Below are 18,894 nucleotides of genomic sequence, written 5' to 3'. Positions count from 1 at the left end.
ATGGAGAAGAAACAAACCCTCAAAATACATACACCATCTCTGGAGCAAGGCCAGTGTGGTAGAAAATTCTATGAGTGTGTAGTCAGTCATGTGTGAGCCTATGCATGTTTACGTGGAAGAAACTAAGAAACTTGCATGGTAGCATGAGAAGCTCCTCTCTAAAGTATGTTTCTTTTTCATCGGCAAAGAAGGAGCTCTGTTTTGTTTTTGCAGTTTTATTGAGATATAATTGACATATGTTTTGGTTTTATTTGATAATAATTTTTGCACTCCTTACACGATTCAATGTTCACTGAGCCTGGATTGACTCCAGGTGCTGAGGAGCGCACTCCTGAAGGCACCTGAGGACTTGGGTCTTCCTAGCGGGGCTGCCAGGCCCTTCCTCCACCTGGAAGCTCTTCCCATCTCAGGACAGCACTTGGGCCCCACAATGGATTTGTCCCTTTAGGGACGTGTTTCTGCAGCCTGGGACTTTCAGCACATTTGTCCAGCTGGGTTGATTTAAGGGCTCCTTCCAGGCTGATATTTCCCTGGAAAACTCCCTGAATTCGGGTGAGCAAATCCAGAGGAGCTGGGGATGTTTATATAGTGGGGTTTTTTTTTCCCCCATCTTTATAATCCAGGCATGGTTATGCAGGTTGGACACCAAGTTGTTTTTAAAATTTTTATTGAAACATAATTTACACACAGCGACATCTGCAGATCTTAAATGTCAGAGTTACTTACAAGTTTTGACAAATATACACACCAATATAGTTCAGTATCGGTACCCCAGAATTCCTTCATCCCTCCTCCCAGTCAATACACCCTCACCCCCACGGGTAATTTTCCTATCCCCATAGCAGTTTTGCCTGTTCTAGAATTTCCTGTACATGGAATCACATAGTATGGACTCTTGTTTGGCTTCGTTTTCCTAACGTGTTTTTGAGATTCATCCAGGTTGTTGTTGCCTGTACAAGTAGGACCCAAGATGTCACTAACAACTTGATAGTGTTAAGATGCGGACAATTGTTCCACTCGTTGGCCTCCAGACCAGATACCCTCTAATCCTGGTATGTGGCCCTCTCTGCTGTTCCAAGTCAGTCTCTTCCCAGCGCCTACCAAGTCCCTCTCCCAGAACCGCCCAGGCAGCCTGGGGCACCACCCAGATGGCCGCGGGGCCGTCACCGGGTAGCCTCCCCTGAACAGCTGCCCTCTGCCCCCCACCCCTCATTAAAACTCAAAAGGAAACCCTCAAGAGATCAGAATTCAGATTCGTTGATTCCACATATCCAACAGCACACAACTGCTTAAGGTTTTGGTGTTGATCACAGATATGGAGTCCTTAAGAAAACGTAATAATAATAATAAAAAAAAGGTGGTGAAAAAACCCAGATCTCACGGGCAGTGGATATCAGTCTCTGTAGAACCACGATTCAGAATGAAATCTTTCCCTTTCTTTTCTTTTTTTAAATAAACGGAAGAGTCGCTCTCCGCTCCCAGCTCAGAAGGTTTCAAAGGTCGTCACACTGAAGCCCGGGGGCGTTCATCTCCCCAGCGGCCAGGAGCAGGGAGGAGGTTGGAGGGAGGAGGGAGGGAGTACACAAAAGCGAGCCGTGCCGAGAGGGCTAATGTTTCCTGTTTGCCTGGAACCCCCTCCCATGTGTCCCCTCCCCCAGCCCCCTCCCAGCACTCGGGCGGAAGTGAGTTTGCTCCTTTGGAGATTAAAAGGATTCCGAATTCCGATCAGTCCCAATAACCAGCGTACTGAGAGGAGGAGGAGAAGGAGGAAGAGGCGGCAAAGCAGAGAAAGAGGGGGCTCGCGCGCGCGTGCACGCACGCAGCCCGAATTGGGGGAGTTGTTCAAAGCCCCAGGAGGCCAGGGCGTACGGCGCGAGCACAGCCCGGTAGGCGCAGCGCGGCCGGGACCACCCTAGTCTTGCAGGGCGCCTCGTTTCAGAAAGATGACGCGGGCGCGGGCCGGCGGCGTTGGCCACGCGGCTCCCGAGCTCACCGCGCTGGGTCGTTGCCGGTTCCACTGATTCCAGCGCGCCCCGGAGGAGGCTCCGTCTCCACGGCTCGGGATCGGAGGGGGGACCAAGGCGAGGGCGAAATGGCCCGATGACAAAGGAAATGTGATCCCCCTTCGCTGCCAAGGTTTCAGAGAGGACGGACGTGAGGAGGAGGAGGGGCGCGGGGCGCGCGCGGAGCTCGGATAGCATTGCACGACGGCTCGCGCGGAGCGGGCAGCGGGTACATCTAATATCTTCCTGCCGATGAATAATTCAGGACGGCCTGCGGGGACCTGCGGCCCCGCGCTGCAGCGCCGCTAAACCGGAGGAGAAGGAGCGCGCGGGAGGCGCCCAGGCCCGGCGAGGCGGGGTCACGAGGGCCCTGGGCCGCGTGGGACGCGCGTGCGTGTTAAGCGCCGGCTGCCGCGGCGGGGCCAGGCGGGCGCGCGGGAGACTCGAGGCGCGTGGGACGCGCGTGCGTACTACACGCGTGCGGCAGCGGCCGGGCTCCCACGAGCTGCAGCTGCCGCGGGGCCGACTGCCCTGCAGGGGAGCCCGCGCCCGGCCGTGCGCAAGCCCGAGCGCAGCACGCCGGGCCACCCAGGAGTCCCTGGCCGCCGCGTCATGCGGTGGGGCGGCCGACGTCGCGCGGGGGGACACGGCCTTGGCGTCGCGCCGCTCCCGCCTTTACTAGTTTGGGGAGCCTTTCTCTCCCAAGAAGAGACTAACTAAATTCGTTTAAAGAAAACCAACGCACCAAATACTCCTCGAACCAAATTCTGCTTCTCCCGCCGGGTCTGGGATTGCACAGCGGACTCTACTTGAGAGGACTTCCATCCGCGAGCAAGAAGCTAAGCTCCAGCTGCTCCAGGGAGTCCTCTGACCTCCCTGCCCCCGCTCGCCCCTCGCAAGTCGGGACTTGTTCCGGCGCTCCCGCTTGGGAAAGCACGCAGCCCCCACGTCCTCCGGGAAGAATCTGTGTCGCCTCTGGATAGTGGCATTTAATGCCCGCAGCGTCGGGGGTGGCAGCGCGCGGGCCGGACGCGGCGAGGCCAAGCGGGTCACGCTGCACTGGTGCCTGCTCCTGGATTGCAGGCCTAATAGATGCATTTTTTTGAGTGAGTCGGCGGCTCCCCCACCCACCTCGTCCGCGCTCTCCTCTCCTCCTCTTCCTCTCTGGTCTCCTCCCTCCTCTGGGCCTGGTTGCAAATGGCTTCGTTCCCTGAGAGCGACTTCCAGATCTGCCTGCTCTGCAAGGAGATGTGCGGCTCGCCGGCGCCACTCTCCTCCAACTCGTCTGCGTCGTCGTCGTCCTCGCAGACGTCCACGTCGTCGGGGGGCGGCGGCGGGGGCCCCGGGGCCGTGGCGCGCCGCCTGCACGTTCTGCCCTGCCTGCACGCCTTCTGCCGCCCGTGCCTCGAGGCGCACCGGCTGCCGGCGGCCGGCGGCGGCGCGCCGGGTGAGCCACTCAAACTGCGCTGTCCTGTGTGCGACCAGAAAGTAGTGCTAGCCGAGGCGGCGGGCATGGACGCGCTTCCCTCGTCCGCCTTCCTGCTTAGCAACCTGCTCGACGCCGTAGTGGCCACGGCGGACGAGCCGTCGCCCAAGAACGGGCGTGCCGGCGCCCAAGCGAGCGCGGCGGGCCACAGCAACCACCGGCACCACGCTCACCACGCGCACCCGCGCGCGCCCGCCTCGGCGCCGCCGCTCCCGCAGGCGCCTCCGCCGCCCGCGCCTTCTCGCTCTGCGCCCGGCGGACCGGCTGCCTCCCCATCGGCGCTGCTGCTGCGCCGGCCTCACGGCTGCAGCTCCTGTGACGAGGGCAACGCCGCCTCGTCGCGCTGCCTCGACTGCCAGGAGCACCTGTGCGACAATTGCGTCCGCGCGCACCAGCGCGTGCGCCTCACCAAGGACCACTACATTGAGCGCGGCCCGCCGGGTCCCGCCGCCGCCGCCGCCGCAGCAGCAGCACAGCAGCTCGGACTCGGGCCGCCGTTCCCCGGCCCGCCCTTCTCCATCCTCTCTGTTTTCCCTGAGCGCCTCGGCTTCTGCCAGCACCACGACGACGAGGTGAGTGCGTGGCTTCTTCCGAGCGGGCTGCACCCGGGCGGGGATGGGGCGGCGCGTGTGTGTTCCCACCCGGGAATCTCCCGGGCACTTGCGAAGGGCCTCGGGACCGGTCCCAAAGTAATGGGAGGTGTGGGAGTCTTTTCCTTTAGGAATATCTTGTTTTGGGTACGTGGCGGTTGTTGCCAACAAGTAGATGATGACCTGAGGAAGTGTGTGTGTAACATCGGGCTTCTGTGTGCGTGCTGTGAGGGGCTCCCGAAGGGTGCCAAAACGTGGAGTCCCCCCTTTTCCTCATCTAATTTTCTGTGTGGCAAAACATGGCAAGCGTTGTCTCCAGTTAGGCGTGAGGTCGAAGAGTTAGATGTGTGTAGACCTGTTCACCTTGTGCGAGGTTCCGTTCCCCTCCCATCCCCCACCCCTTGTTCCGGAGGTTTGAGGACACCTCTTCGTTGTGGGCTTTGATTTCTTCATTTGTTTGACAAAGCGTGCGTGCGATTTTAAAGTTTTAAGTAAGACGCGAGACGAAAGTGTGTTTGTGTAGACGTGGTCTCCTCAGGACACACCAGAGGCCTCGCAACGTGCTGATGGGGCTCTCCTTTCGCTTATTATTTTTGTTTGTACATTTCGTAGGTTGTTGCTTTTAAGTAAGGCTTGAGCTCGCAAGAGATGGCTGTGTGGGTGGGTGGGGAGTGCGTGTGCCTGTGTAGACGTGGTTCCCACGTGCGTGGTTTGGAAGGAGGACTGCGTTTTTTGTTGGGACACTGGTAATCGTTGTCTCCGTGGGTCAGAGGGCATCTGTGGATCTCTGAGGGCCAAGGGGACCTCGGTCTTAAGCCCTTTTCTTCTCCGCAGTTCTGTTAATCGCACTGTGTAAAACGCGTTTTTGCCCCTGTACCTCCCTTACTTGGAATTCGGCATCATGGGCCCGCAGCTGCCCCTAGAGAAGCGGAATTGGGGGACCGTAGGGACTCCCATTTTTCTTGGAGAAAAAACGGACTCTGCTGCACGCAGCTTGAACCCGAGGGTGCGCAAAGTCCGAGGGCTGCATTGCAGCCATTGATCTTGATTGTGCTGTTTTGGCTACTGAATAAACCTTTTTGATTATTTTTCACACCGCGTGACACCTTTCACTCACCCGAACCCATTAGGGGAAAGGGCCGAAAATTTCAAGCGGTAGGCTCTGCAGAGAGGGTCGGTAACTGGTAACTCAGGCGATCTACCTGGAGACCGTGAGGTTTGGCGTGTGTGATCGCTGTAGACTTAGCGTTGGATGTAGAGCACGAGACAGCAGAGGCTTTAAAAATCCTTGTGGGAGTTACTGCCTGCGAGTTGGAGTGGGCGTGCTGGTACCGAGCACGGCAGAAGCTTGCACAGCGCAGCCTTTTCCATTCCTAACCTGTTATTTGGGTAAGAAGGCGGAGCTATTGCCTGATGGCCTGAAGCCGGCTTTCCTATTGGAAAAAAAGTTGAAATTCTAATCTACTTGTGAGCGCCTCACTTTAAGTTTCCTTCTCGGTATGAAGCTAGGGGGCAGTTATTCTTTTCCTTGGTTTTTAAGCTTTGAATGGACTCATCTTGACATTTTTTTTCCACACTCCTGGGGTCTTTCATCACTTTTAGAAAAATGAGCTAAATACCAATCCGAATCCCAGGGATGGAAAGATGGAGCCAATTCACTTGCCGATTAGGGTCAAATGGGGGGTGGAGGGGGTAGTGGGGGGAAGTGAAGGGGAGAGAGCTCCTTGAATCTGCCAGTTTTCCTCCTGGGAGGGGTGGGGTGTTGATTGAACCCTCCCTCCCAGCAGTTGAGTTTAAATGTCAGGTTTTATTTATATTTCCAGTTAAAGATCCACACACTGTTTATTTGGGCTAAAACAGTAGATGCTCACTGTTGCCAGACTTGTAAAAGGTTTATACACTTTTTAAATTATAAAAGCATTCAAATTGGGTGGGAGAGTGTAATATGTTAAGTGAACCTCCCCTCACCCTGGGAGGTACCTAGATGCCCTGAAAATTCACTTTTTAACATGTGCAAAGTTCGGCAAAAACATAAAGATATTACCTTGTTAAACTAAATGCCCTTTAAAAACATGAAATTTGTTCAGTTTTGAGCAAAATTCTACTTCCCCGTTTTAGTTTTTCATTTAAGGAAAACTTGGAAATTAATTTTTAGACCTCTTTTTCCTGGATTTAGAATTAGAATGCTAGATATTTTGAGTCTAAAAGCTATGACTAGAGAACTAACGTGTGACACCAGGTCCACATAGATGTGTCCCACCCATGGCCTAAATTATTCTTTCCTGTCAAGGAAGTGATCGGTAACAGTTTAAAAAATACTGTTAGGTTGAAAACCATGCTTTTGATTGGAAAAAGAACATGAGGGCACTTTTGGAGGATGATGGTTTTTCTATTTGATTGTGACAGGACTGAATACCCAAATCCAGGTATTTGGCTATATGTACAACCTACCTCCACTTTTTAAAATGTGCTACTTTACTGAGTTGCCTCCAGTGACAACATGCCCCGTTAAATAATTCAGGGCACTCTTGCCTATGGTTGACTAATGCCACCTGACCTTGGGAAGGAGGTCTGACGCCTGGCTTTTCCCCTTTAATTTTAGGGAGGGTGCCTCTTAAGCATCTCCCTCCCGCTGCCCCTCTCTGGATTGGCAAGCTCACCTGGTGTTTTGAGCTCTCGGTTTAAATATAAGAACTTTAAAATCTAAAAGGAGAAGAAATGAGGGTGTCCAACGAAAGGATAAGAATTGCTTGCTGCCACTCTCATACTTGGCTCATAAAAAAAGAGTTTGGGTTTTTCTCTAGTTGTGTGTGTCGATCGTCAGTCCGAAAGGCCTGCAGGCGCCGCGTGCCGGCGGCCATCCAGGCCGGAATACGGGGCCAGCACCCAGGACGGGGGATCGCTAGTAGGGGTCCCCGGAATAGTGCGCCAAAGCAGCCCAGCTGTGGGCCCGCGCCGCCGCCCGGCTAGCCCGGAACCCACAGCCGCTGTCGGCCGTGGGAACGCGGCCGGATAGGTGGCCACTCTTCTCACCCCACGGACACCCGAAAAGGGTGTGCACGCGTTTAGGGGTAAAGGGGTAGAGAGTTAAGGGGTACTTGAGCACGCTGACCCGGCTACTCTCGAGTTGCCCTTTAGTGTTGTATTATTGGCACATTGGTTGTGAGCCCTTCTGCCTTGGAGGCGACACTGGAGCAGAAATCTCAGGGCCTCCATGGTGTGTTTGTTAAAGGGCTGGGAGTCAGGATTCTGTAAATGGCGGGAAGCCGAGTGGGGTCTGAGCCTGGTCTGTCCCCAGGAAAGGCTCTCTCTCACTCTAGTGGTAGGGGACCCGCCAGGGTGACACAGTTGCCATCTTCAGCCAAGGGAAACTGTAGCCTGTCCCAGGCAGGATGGTAATATTTCCAGTTAGGCAGGCCAGGGTGGGACTTTCCTGTCTCCTGGATGGAAAAGGGGGTGCAGGTGTTGGTTCGATTTATATTTGGTCCCTGCCTTGGGCTTCAAAAACAAACAAACAACGTCCTGGAAAGAAATTCTAGAATTCCAACCAGAGATGACCCTGAGCCATTCTAGACTTTGGGAACTATCTTTCCCCAAAAAAACCACTCTCCAAAAATCAGCCTTAAACCTCTTTGCTGCCTAAAATAATTGATTGTGGAATAAATTTTTATGTCTTATTTTGAATAAGTCATTGAATGGGGATTGTACCAGTGTTGGCATCCATGTATATGTATATATATATATAACATATATATATAGTCTTTTGTACACTCATAGTATCTAAACTTTTTCAGGCATGTATACATACATGTTTGATTTTAAATATGTATGGTGCTGTGGAAATTACAAAACTTATACCGAAAGACTTTTTTTTTCTTTTGCAAGGACAAGAGAAAAAAAGTGCATTCTAGTATTTCTGTACCCATTTTCTACCTGCCCTATAGGACTTAGGTGGATATATGTCTGCTTAACACATGCATTTCACTCACCTATTCACCAGGAAACCACTTTCATAACTTGCAAAATAATTGGAGTCCAGTTCAGCAGGTAGATGTTTGTAGGTTGAAGTCTGTGGAATTAAGAAAAATGCTTGATGAAAATATATGGGAGATAAATGTTCATTATTAATTTCTTAATTCCTTCTCCTTGAATGTAATCTGGGGGTTTTCAAAAAGTCACATTTGAGCTGAGGAATGTGCCTGGTCTTCTGTTAAAGTGCATAGGGATGGATTTTATCAGCATGGATCCTGGGGAAGTGGACCTTGGCTGGTTTGGCAAGCTTTTGCTGGGGAGGTTGGCTCGCCGTCATAACCCGCGGCGGTAAAGTGTGTCAGTAATATTTGAGCCTACCTACAGTGCCATCAACACTGTTTGGGGAGCCTTTTGTGACTTGATCTTCTTGAAAAGTAAACTACTCTGGTTTTGAGGTTGCATAGACTGAACTGGCTCTATAGGATTTTTGTTTCCAATGCTAGAAATAAATATTTTGGAAATAATGAAGATACTTTAGGAAGAAAACAGGCACTTTCTCCCAGACTTCAGTCCTTCATTTGGTATTACTGTGTTTTATGATTAAGATGTTTTCAAGTTAAGGAGTTGTACATAGAGTAAAGGAATCTTCAAAGTGTTTGATGATTGGTACTCAGTTTTTTTCCCTTCCCTTTTTAGCTACTTATAAATTTTAGGATGCTAAAAGCAATATTAAAATATTGTTTCTTAAAGCATTCCTTAAAAAGGAAGCAACTTTTAATATGTAAAATTTTGAGTATAGCTGTTAGCTTTTTGTTTTTATTATTAAAACTTTGCATATAGAAAGGGAGTTAGCTTTGGGGGAAGCTGTATGACGGGAAATGGTTTAAGTGCTTTTGTTGAAGATAGTGGGCAGGAGAAAAAGGTTTATAAGTTTTCCTGGTTCAAGAGCAATTTTAACTTACTTGATAATTTGATAATTCTATAGCTCTGAAATTTCACCTCCAAATTTTATTTCCTCTGGTGCTAACTTAAAAGTCACATGGTTTGCTTAATCTCGCCATATCTCCATCCAGTTCCTCACACAGAGTAAGGTTTATTTTAGGTGTATTTATTCTTAGTGAATAAAGGACCATTTTGGTGTCATTCTTCTTCACACTTGAGCAAAAGGTTGAGACATTCCACCATGCAGGCAATTTAAAAGTGGTGTTCCCTCCCCACCCCTCCATAACACTTACAAAGAGTTAAAGGAAAGTCTTGGCTTACCATGGCTGCTTTTGCCATCTCTTATTTTGGAAGAGAGCAAGAGAGAGATAATAAAGAATTACAGTTGCCTAAAGGGAGTAAGCTGCCACCCTTTGCACTCCACTCTGTTCCCCCTTCTCTTGACCTTTCAAGCTTTGTAAGTTGCAAGAGGAAGCTTGATCCATCTTTCCTCTTCAGTTGATGTGACCTCATGCTGTTCAATACTAAATTATTCTTCTCCCTTTGAGGTTTTGTTTATACCTACAAACTGAGTTGACTGAAACCATATTGACTGTTTTGATTGACAAGACTGCGACTTGTTAACAGAAAAATTGCGGGGAGTGGGGGCTGAGCACTGGCAATTTACATCTAAAAATATTGACTTAAGCCTTATTCCAGTGTAATAATTCTTTCCTTCTTCGGATGCCATCTCTAGCTTCCTTCGTGTTTTAGATCGTTTGCTTACAATTACCTCAGAAGGTAGGGTGGAATGAAATGGGGGAGGGAAGACCTGCAACTCCTGGGTCTCTGTCTCCCACTCAAACTCAGCCGAGATTTTTGGGAAATCCATATTTAATCTGTCTTAGTGTAGATTTTCTACTAACCGCAGATAGCCCTTACCTGGGCGTTAGTTCCCACCAAGTGACGTGTTTTTTGTTTCTTCTTGTAGTGAATATGTGTAATGATCCCAGTTTAATGGTCAGTAGGCACAATGCCCTGAGGAAGTGGTAATCTTTAGAGGTAAAGTTACTGCTTTCACTAATATATTAGCAAAATGAAGTTGTAAATTTGGGAAGGGGAAGCTTGGTCATGAATAAGGGGATAATTCTCAATTGTGAGTGTGTACCTGGACCGTCTCCCGCAGGCTGGCACATTCTGTCAACATGAATGGAATGCAAATGAGTAGTGTACAGGACGTGAAAAGAATTAAGTGGGTCAGGGTTAGTTACGTAGACTGAGGGCATCCTCTTAATTGCTTCGACACCCTGTGAATTTTGCGGGCCCCCTGAGTTGTCTTTGGAGCCTGAGAGGTAAGGAACCCCTGGGAATGAGAGAGGAACCTGTCACGTGTTCCTAAACACATGTCAACAACTGTATCCTTTAGTTGTTACTTCTGGAAAGCTTGGCCACATTTGCAGTTAAAAATGTTTTTCTGGAAATGCTGTTGGGTTCTGACTCATTGGGATAATTATAAAAAGGCTTATTGTGTTAAAAAATGTGCACACTTAGGTTTTGCTGCCGAATATGAATATATGACTACTTTAGCACAGGTTTTAAAAATGAGCGTTGTGAGTTGGTGGCATCAGCAGTCATAATTACGTCGTTTAGACCACATCTGTAAATTACGGTCCGCCCGCCTCTTTGAGATCAATGTCAGAGGGAGATATTTCTCTCCTACGATCATTTATATATAGGCTTGTAAACTGAAAATTCACACGGAAAATGTATGGTTAAGTGTTGAGATAGAAAAGTGGATATGGTAAAGAAAGTTTTAGTAGTAGCCGGAAAAAGATTTTTGTGATGTTCGTTATTAAAGGTGTCTATAGAGTTCTTGCTCTGCCTCAGTTTTCTCGTCTGTGAAATGGCAGTTACACTTCTCAATGTTGTAAGGATTAGAGATAGTACATAGATTGTGACAGTACAGTGTCCCACAATAGGAGGCAGTGGTAAACGTTTGTAATATTAGAGTATTGAAACAGACCTTCCTTCCCCTCCCTTTCCCCCCCCAAAAGGGGTGTTGGGGAAGGAAAACTAAGTTTTTGGGTTTTTTTTTTAAAGAAAACTAATTTTCAAAGTTAGAATTTGTGGCAGTTTACCATTATGTGAACGGAAAGATATGTAGTGACTCAGGTGATGCGAGGTGGACTGGAGAAAAATGCATAAAACTTGTTTCACTTGAGAAAAACTGGGACTTCATCTTTAACTTTTGGTCTAGACCATTTTACGGTTATAGGGCTCCCCAAGCCTAGGAGAGAAGATGGGTGTAAATGTATCGATACCTTCAGCCTTACTTTTTTTAAAGATGGAAGTCCAGTTTACATTTGATATGATGTATTTGAGAACCAGTAATCTTTGAAGCCATGATATTTATTTCTTTTGGGAGGACGGGGATCTGTGGCATTTCAAAGAAACGGATCAACTTGCTCAAGGGAACAGTCTGATTTCAGGGACTGAAATATTGTATAAGCTTTAATTTCATGGTATTGTCAGGTGTGTGTGTGTGTGTGTGTGTGTGTGTGTGTGTTGGAGGAATCTAAAGAGGAAACATAAATACAGGAAAGGCCTTAAATCACCATACAAAAGAACTGCTGCTTTACAAGCTGGTGATGGTGAAATGACTTGTTGATCAGAAACTCTAGTCCACTTCTCTTTTTCACATTGCTCTTTCTTCACAATATTTAGCTTTTTGAAACTAGTCCTTAAATATCTGACATTTGATATTAAGTTTATTGCTTAAATCATTAGCTTCTTGTGTTTTATTTTCTTATTTTTGATCTTTTTCTAAGTTGTTAAGGAGCAAAGTCATAAATGGGCCATGGTCTCTTGGCAGAAATTAGTGTGACAGTCATTACTGTGTCATTCCAAAATTAACTTTAAGTGTTGTCAGAACATAATTTAGCAAGGAAGAGACCTTGAATTTTAATTATTCTCTTTTAAATTACAGCTAAGTCTCATAGGAGAGCTCTACAATGTCAGGAGAGAGAAGGATGCTTCCCCTGCCAATCAACTTATAACATAGGCACACATTCTATTCTGGATCTCAGGCAGTGGAGGCCACTTCCTGCCCCCTCCCCCCACTGCTTTCCCTTTAGAGCAAGTCCTTTGGCATTAGTGGGTAGGGGCTCTTACACTAGATTTGGCTTCGGTTGATGTTAGTGGATTTAAGGACTAGTTCCAGAAAGATTTTGCTCGATTGTCAATTCTCAGCAGTGATTGATGCAGGTTGGGTTTGAACCCTGCCTGAGAAGACGCTCATTGGTGCTGTCTTTTTTATTCCTTTGCCAGGAATAAAGGAGACTTAGTTTTCAAGCAAAAAAAAAATGAATGCCCTTGTAAATATTAGGCTCTGCTGTCCTTTCTCTCATATTATGTGTATGGACAGAGGAATTTGGGGGATGAAAGGAGGAACAGTACATTGGAAAATGCATGTAGCTTCTCGGAATAAGGACAAGAGCATGAGCTTTAGAGCACAAAGACCTGGGTTTAAGGCCCAGGGTTGCCCTGAAGTAGCTGTGACCTTGGACACGTCATTTAACCTCTTGATCTCTCTGACTTTTTAGATGGGAGTGATAGGAATGGTTATTATGTTCTTAGAGACTTATCTGTGGGGAGAGCTGTAATTTACAGTGTTGAAGGAATCAGAAAAATCCATGTTTTAATAGTAGAGGTGTCCATTAACTGTAAATATCTTGAAAAAAAATTTGGCTTCAACTTTTCCTGCAAGTTGCTGCCAAACGGGTAAAATTTCTTTTTCATGAAATTAAATATGCTGGTTATCTTTCTTAACTATTTCCTGGTGGCTGGCCAAGTGATATTTGATGCCATGAAATAATTTGGGCCATTCCTCATTGCTGACAGGACTTGATGTGTTAAGATTTGTCATCAAAATATTTGAGTGTCTGTTTGCTGCTAAGAATTGTGCTCGCGCTAAAGATGTGTAAAGGTAGTCTGCGACCCTTTCCCTACCCGACAGTCTTGTGGTTTGTCGGTTTGCAGAGACAGAACTGAAAGGGAGAAGGTGAATGCAGAGGGGGATTCTCACTCCTCACTGTGTGGCTGCTTTTTATGTGTGGTTTTGTTTAAATTACTAGATGAAAGCTAAATGTTAAAGCTCAGGACCTCTGAAGGGACAGAGGTTCCGAAGGAGAGAGAGATGAGTTTGGGTTGAAAGAAGAGTTTCTTGGAGAATGTTGGAATTTAGGTAGATGCCAGCTGGTCGGCAGAGGTGTCAGAACCTGCAGTGGACTGACTCGAGAGGACAGTGTGTAATCCAAACCTTTTCCTCATCCTTTTTACGTGCCTGAGGAAGATGTTAGGGTCCCCTCCTTTTACCCCTCCTAGGGGGATGGGTTATTGATAATGTAACAGGAACAACTGGTGTTATCAGTCAGGAGCCAGAGCCACATTCGTTACTTTCACAGGTAATTTAATGTACAGAATTGTCAACTAACGAGGAAGTTAGAAGGCAAGAGAACACTAGGGTATCTGTGCAGTAGCAAGTGTGGGAAGCAGCTGCTATCCTAAGATGGGGACGGGGATCAAAAGGGGACACGGAGTTATTAATACTTAGGAGGGTTCCTGTGGGTCTCCCCCATGGGGGTGGGGAGATGGGATGATGGAGCAGGTTCCTCCATTGTTAAAGAACTGCAAACTGGGGTCAGGTACTGCCCCAGGAGTGACCAGTGCTGTTGGGTAAAGAAGTCTGTTAATGGTGTGACCCAGGAAGCAGACTAGAGCAGACTCTTTTCTCCCCATAGCATCCCCTGTTGGCAGAGTCTAACTGTGACCCAGCTGGCAAGGCAGACATGGGGTTTGCTCAGACAGGTCCCCCACCCCCAAATCCCAAAGGGAGAGGGGGACAGAAAGAGGATGGATTTGAGACTGAGAGACTAGAATAATTCAGGAAGCAGCAAAGCTGGGAAGATGGCCTCCCATTAGGGTCATTGCTTCTGGCACCACCATCTGACTTAGTTCCATTGAAACTTTTTTTATTTTATTTTTTAAATTTATTGGGGTGACAATTGTTAGTAAAATTACATAGATTTCAGGTGTACAATTCTGTATTACATCATCTATAAATCCCATTGTGTGTTCACCACCCAGAGTCAGTTCTCCTTCCATCACCATATATTTGCTCCCCTTTACCCTCATCTCCCACCACCCACCCCCCTCCATTGAAACTTCATGAAAATATGGAGGAGACCTCCGACTAATGGGAACCAGAAGTGCTGCTCCGTCAGTGTGGTTAGATTCTACCAACCCAGCTTGCTGCCATCCTCTGCCCGCCGGCCCTCCCGGCTTCCAGCTCGCACCATCTGAGTTGTGTGCTTACCAAGAAACTGCTGTTCTTGTTCCCAAACCTGTTTATGTCCATTGTACCTGCTCACGTCATTATACTCTTTGAGTCAAGATTACAGGAGTGCAGGAGATTGTAATTTCAATGAAAACAGACTGGAATTTCTATGAAAACTGATTAGGTATATAAAGTAGGAGCAGGGAATACAGCAGCAGGAAAAACAGCCCCCAGCCCCGTCCCTCGGAGTTTACACAACCAGTTTGGGGTTGGGTGACTTCCCTGCCTTCCCTAATAGCCTTGACTTGGTTCTGACTCCTGAGTGGGGGCCGCTGTTGGTCCACAGAGGGGGCATCTATGGAAGACCACAGTATCTCCCTGTTGTGAACCAGACTTTGCCAGCCCATTATGGTGATGATTTTGGGAGCGAGCTGGAGAGGCTCAATACAGGCTGCCAGAAGGAGCTTCTCCCTTTCCCTGCTTCCCCTTCCTCCTCAGCCTTTCTGAGATGGTCAGTAACCCCTCCCCCCACCTCCCTTTGTGCATTTCAGTTTATGTTGCAGTTTGTGCTCCATACCCTGAGAGGGAAGCCTCACTTCTTCTAGTCTGGTGATTTTCTAGTTTTATTTTATTCCCCAGTTATTATTTACTGAGCTATAGGTTACATATCATAAAACACACCTTTCTCAGTTAATCCCACACATTTTAACCAGAGTATACAATGTGTAATCACTTGCGTAGTCTAAAACACAGAACACGTTCAGCGCTCCCCTATCGCCTCCCTCCCCCCCAGGCAACCACTGGTCTGTTGCTGTGATTTTGTCTTTTCCAGAATGTCACACAACAGAATCATAGTGTTGAAGCCTTTGAGTCGGGTTTTTTTTTCCAGTTAGCTAATGCATTCTAGAGCCATCCCTGCTGTAGTACCCATAGCGCCTCCCTTTTTATCACTGAGTAGTTTTTCATTCTGAATGTACCAAAGTTAATACCTTCTCCAGTTAAGGGGCACTTGTGTTTCTTGTTTTTGGTGATTATGAATATTTTAATGCCTAGAATGTGTTCAGTGCTGTGTTGAGTGGTGGTGGTTCCTATCTCGTGTTGGGGGGGTCCCCGTTTTGATCCAGTACATACTTGTGTGACTTTGAGCCTGTCACTGCTACAGGGTCTGGTAACATTGGGATTAGTCAGCCTAACACTGGCTTTTTGGCTTGAAAATCAAATGAAGTATTTCCTGATGAAAAATTGCCACATGCCCTATATATAAATATAAGTGAAGACATTTAGAAATTTAAGACCAAAGGAACTGCTGTGGGGATGGTGCTGCCTGGTAGCTACCCACCCACCAGTCCCACCCTTTATTTTTAATCGTCCTGTGAAATTCTTTTTTTTCAATCTCCTTTGGTTTTTGTTAGCTTTATCAGAGCTTTCAGGGATTTAGAGGAATGTTCTAAGAGGAAGTTTTGATTTTGCCAATTTAAGTAGATTCAGCAATGGACCAACCCAGTTATCTTGAGCTTTGAGGGAATCTTGGACCCCCCCCCCCATGTAGTACAGATGAAAGAAGGTATAAGAGTGAAGGTTAAAGAAGGGGATTTTCTTTTTTTGTTTATGGTAATAACTGGAAACCCATTGTGAAGGGGTAGCAACAGCCTTTGTCAGCAAGAGGGAATGGTTAATTCTGGACAACCTGTGGGACTTGCCACAACAGCTACCAATTTTATAATCTTTTTACTCATCCTTAAGTCTATCGTGCAATAAATAGATTTGCCTTGATACCTAAGAACTGAACTTACTTCATCTGCATCATCTCACCATTACTGTTGGTTATTTGCTAACTAAATTTATGTTAATTGTTACTTATGCAAATGTTAATGACATGCAAATAGTGCAAAGAAACGTACTAAATGCATTTGGGCATCTCAGACTGAAAGTTCTACTTCTAGCGCTGCTAGTTTTCAAGTTTGAAAACATTTACCTCTCCTGAGAGGAAGGATGTGTTCACAGCATTCGTATTAGAGTGTTGGTTGTCAAGGGTCTACTGCACAACCTGGCAAAAAGTTTGACAGCATTTAGCGACCCTCTACCGGGTTTATCAGTGCCTATTTGTTCTAGCCCCCATAGAACTTATTTTCAATGTTGTTTGTTTGTTTGCTTGGTAGGATGCAAAACCAATGCTCCACCCCAAAAAAGCACATAAAGCAACAAATAAATGGGAATAAAATTTAAAAGCCATGTACAAGATCAAATTATGCAGATGAGATGTTTGGCCCTGGCTTGGGTGTAGGAGAAATTGGGTTTCAGGCTCCCTTGGGACCCCATGTTGGCTTATAACCGTTTCCTCCAGTGTAACATGACGGAAGGGGGGGGGAGTCCAGAATGTCCAAAGCGTAACATTCTGTGGTTTCAGCGGATTTAAGAAACAAAGTCTGAAGACGAACTGGAGGTCCTTGTCTTGCCTGGCAGGGCTTTCTCATTTCAGTTCCTTGACCTGCAGTCAGCACTTAGAAATGTCACTGTGGGGATTCTCACTCCCTCTTGATGCTAAAGGCACACAGGTTTGCCCACAGCGACCTGAAGAGAGGAACCAAATGAATGAGTCCTTAATAAAGACTGTAGATTTGTAAACACTTGACGGGTTAAAAAAGGCTAGAGATGGGTGGCTAACAATTTTGTTTTAAATTTGTGTTCTTTTAACAACACTTGAGGTTTTTTTAAACAGATTTTGTTTGACTTCGTAGTACCTGTCATTCGGGGTTATAATTTTTCTGAATTACTTATAAGCTTGTGACTGTTTATTTGACCTTTCCTTCTTCACCATCCTCAGCTTGTAGTTGCTGGAAGAATGGAAAATTGAGATTTCTCTTGGGCTACCGCGTATTCCCAGGAAGTAACTCGGACCAATTAACTCTAATCCTGACTTAATTATACAAGTAATACATAAATATATCTTTTTACCCATAAAAATTTTAAAAAGTGTACCCTTAGTCCTGCTTCTCTCCAAAGCGTATAATCTGGGTTTGCATTGTCTTTTAAATCTTAACAACCCTAAATACACGCATATAGAAATGTAGTCTTAAAAACATGTGTAGACGTTTTCCTGTACTAACTTGCCGTTCGTTACTGCTCTGAACTTGGTGTTCATGGCATGGAATTTATTTAGCTGTTCCCTTATTTGTATTTTCTATGCTTTTGGCCATTACCATTAAAGTGTGAACATCTACGTGTCCCTTCTTCTGGAGGGAAGATCCCCCTCCACCCCCAGCCAGAGAATCTCTAGGAAGCTAGAGAGACGCATTTGAAATGTTAATTTGCTTCTGAGAGCTTGCCTCCTACCAGCTCCATTTCCTCCCACCCCACCCATTCTTGTTGCCATCAACATAATGAGAAAAATCGTTCGTCCTGTTGTTTTATTTTGCATTTCCGTGATTACAGCTAGGTGGGTGTCTTTTCATATGTTTATTGGCCATTTGGGTTTCCTCCCTAGATTGCCTTGGTTCCTAGGCCTTACCTCTCCTGGGTTTTAAAAAAATCAATTTCTAGGCGGTTCGGATAAATACTGAATACTCCGCTGCCTGTTGCAAAGGATTTCTCTGAGTCCATGGCTTGCCTCAATTTAGTTTAATTCAGTAGACGTTTTAAATCTTTAAGTGTGGTTGACGATGGTGTTTTACTTTCTCTACGTTTTGTGCCTTTAAATCCCACTTTAGGAAATATTCCTGGTGTATTATTACATGGAATGGGATCTAATTTTATTTAGAACAAGTGATGAGCCTCATGTCCTGACAGTTAGTGAATGGTCTCATTTCCCCCTTTTCTCTGAATCTCACATTTCTGGGAAACCGTTCTGAATATAGCTGTTGGCTGGGGGTGAGGAGTGAGTATATTAAGGCCTGACTATGTGAGTGCCAACCGGCTTGCTCTTTCATATACGGGGTGCCAAAAAATTTACACACGTTTGAAGAGATGTTGTCTACGGATTACTTTTTGAATTTGAGTTGAATTACGGTAGCAATCTTAGTATGACATTCGCTCAAAAGGTTGTTAATTGCAGAAGTCAAACGTGACTTGTGGTCATCTTTTGTTATCGCTATAATTAACAATTTTAATACAGCCTTTTCCTTTCTTAAAATGTGTACATATTTTTCCGGTACCGTCTGTAATTTGGTTGAGTGTTTATGTTTTGTGGCCATATACCAGTAGTCTCTATAAAAAAAATATCTTCGATGTTCCCTAGCTGTTAAGGAAACAGAATCGCTGCAGATGTTACTCACAACGTGTCAGTGGCAATGCTCTAAGCCTGTTACACACCGGCCGGTCCTTCAGCACGTGTTGCTGTGTTGCCTGCTGTATACCAACGACTGGGCAGGACCATACAGACCTACTCGCATGTATCCCCTCAATTTTTACTTTAATTGGATTTTTAAATTTCAAGAGACTAGTCATTGTACAACAGGCAAATGCTAAGTATAAGTAGCTAAAGAAATAGAACTTACTCATTCCATTCCCTAGATATAAACTGTTAACAGTTTAGATGGTATCATTGGTCATATTTCCTATGCTTGGGCGACATTCCCTTGATGATTGTCA

The 18,894-nt window shown here is 46.5% G+C and overlaps 1 protein-coding gene across 1 annotated transcript in view; it reads left to right on the top strand.

The window, feature by feature from the left end:
• Positions 1 to 3,019: 3,019 nt before the first annotated feature.
• Positions 3,020 to 18,894, top strand: part of TRIM71 (tripartite motif containing 71) — a 62,052-nt gene continuing 46,177 nt past the window's right edge. The window contains exon 1 of the mRNA XM_074312712.1: positions 3,020 to 4,061. Within this exon, the coding sequence (XP_074168813.1) occupies positions 3,201 to 4,061 (861 nt within the window). The 5' untranslated portion in view covers positions 3,020 to 3,200. The remainder of the gene's footprint in view (positions 4,062 to 18,894) is intronic.

The sequence above is a fragment of the Rhinolophus sinicus genome, linkage group LG10 (genome assembly GCF_036562045.2).
Source record: "Rhinolophus sinicus isolate RSC01 linkage group LG10, ASM3656204v1, whole genome shotgun sequence".
NCBI classification, from domain to species: Eukaryota; Metazoa; Chordata; class Mammalia; order Chiroptera; family Rhinolophidae; genus Rhinolophus; species Rhinolophus sinicus.
Note: the sequence above shows the minus strand (reverse complement) of the source record. Positions and strands in the feature narration are given on the sequence as shown.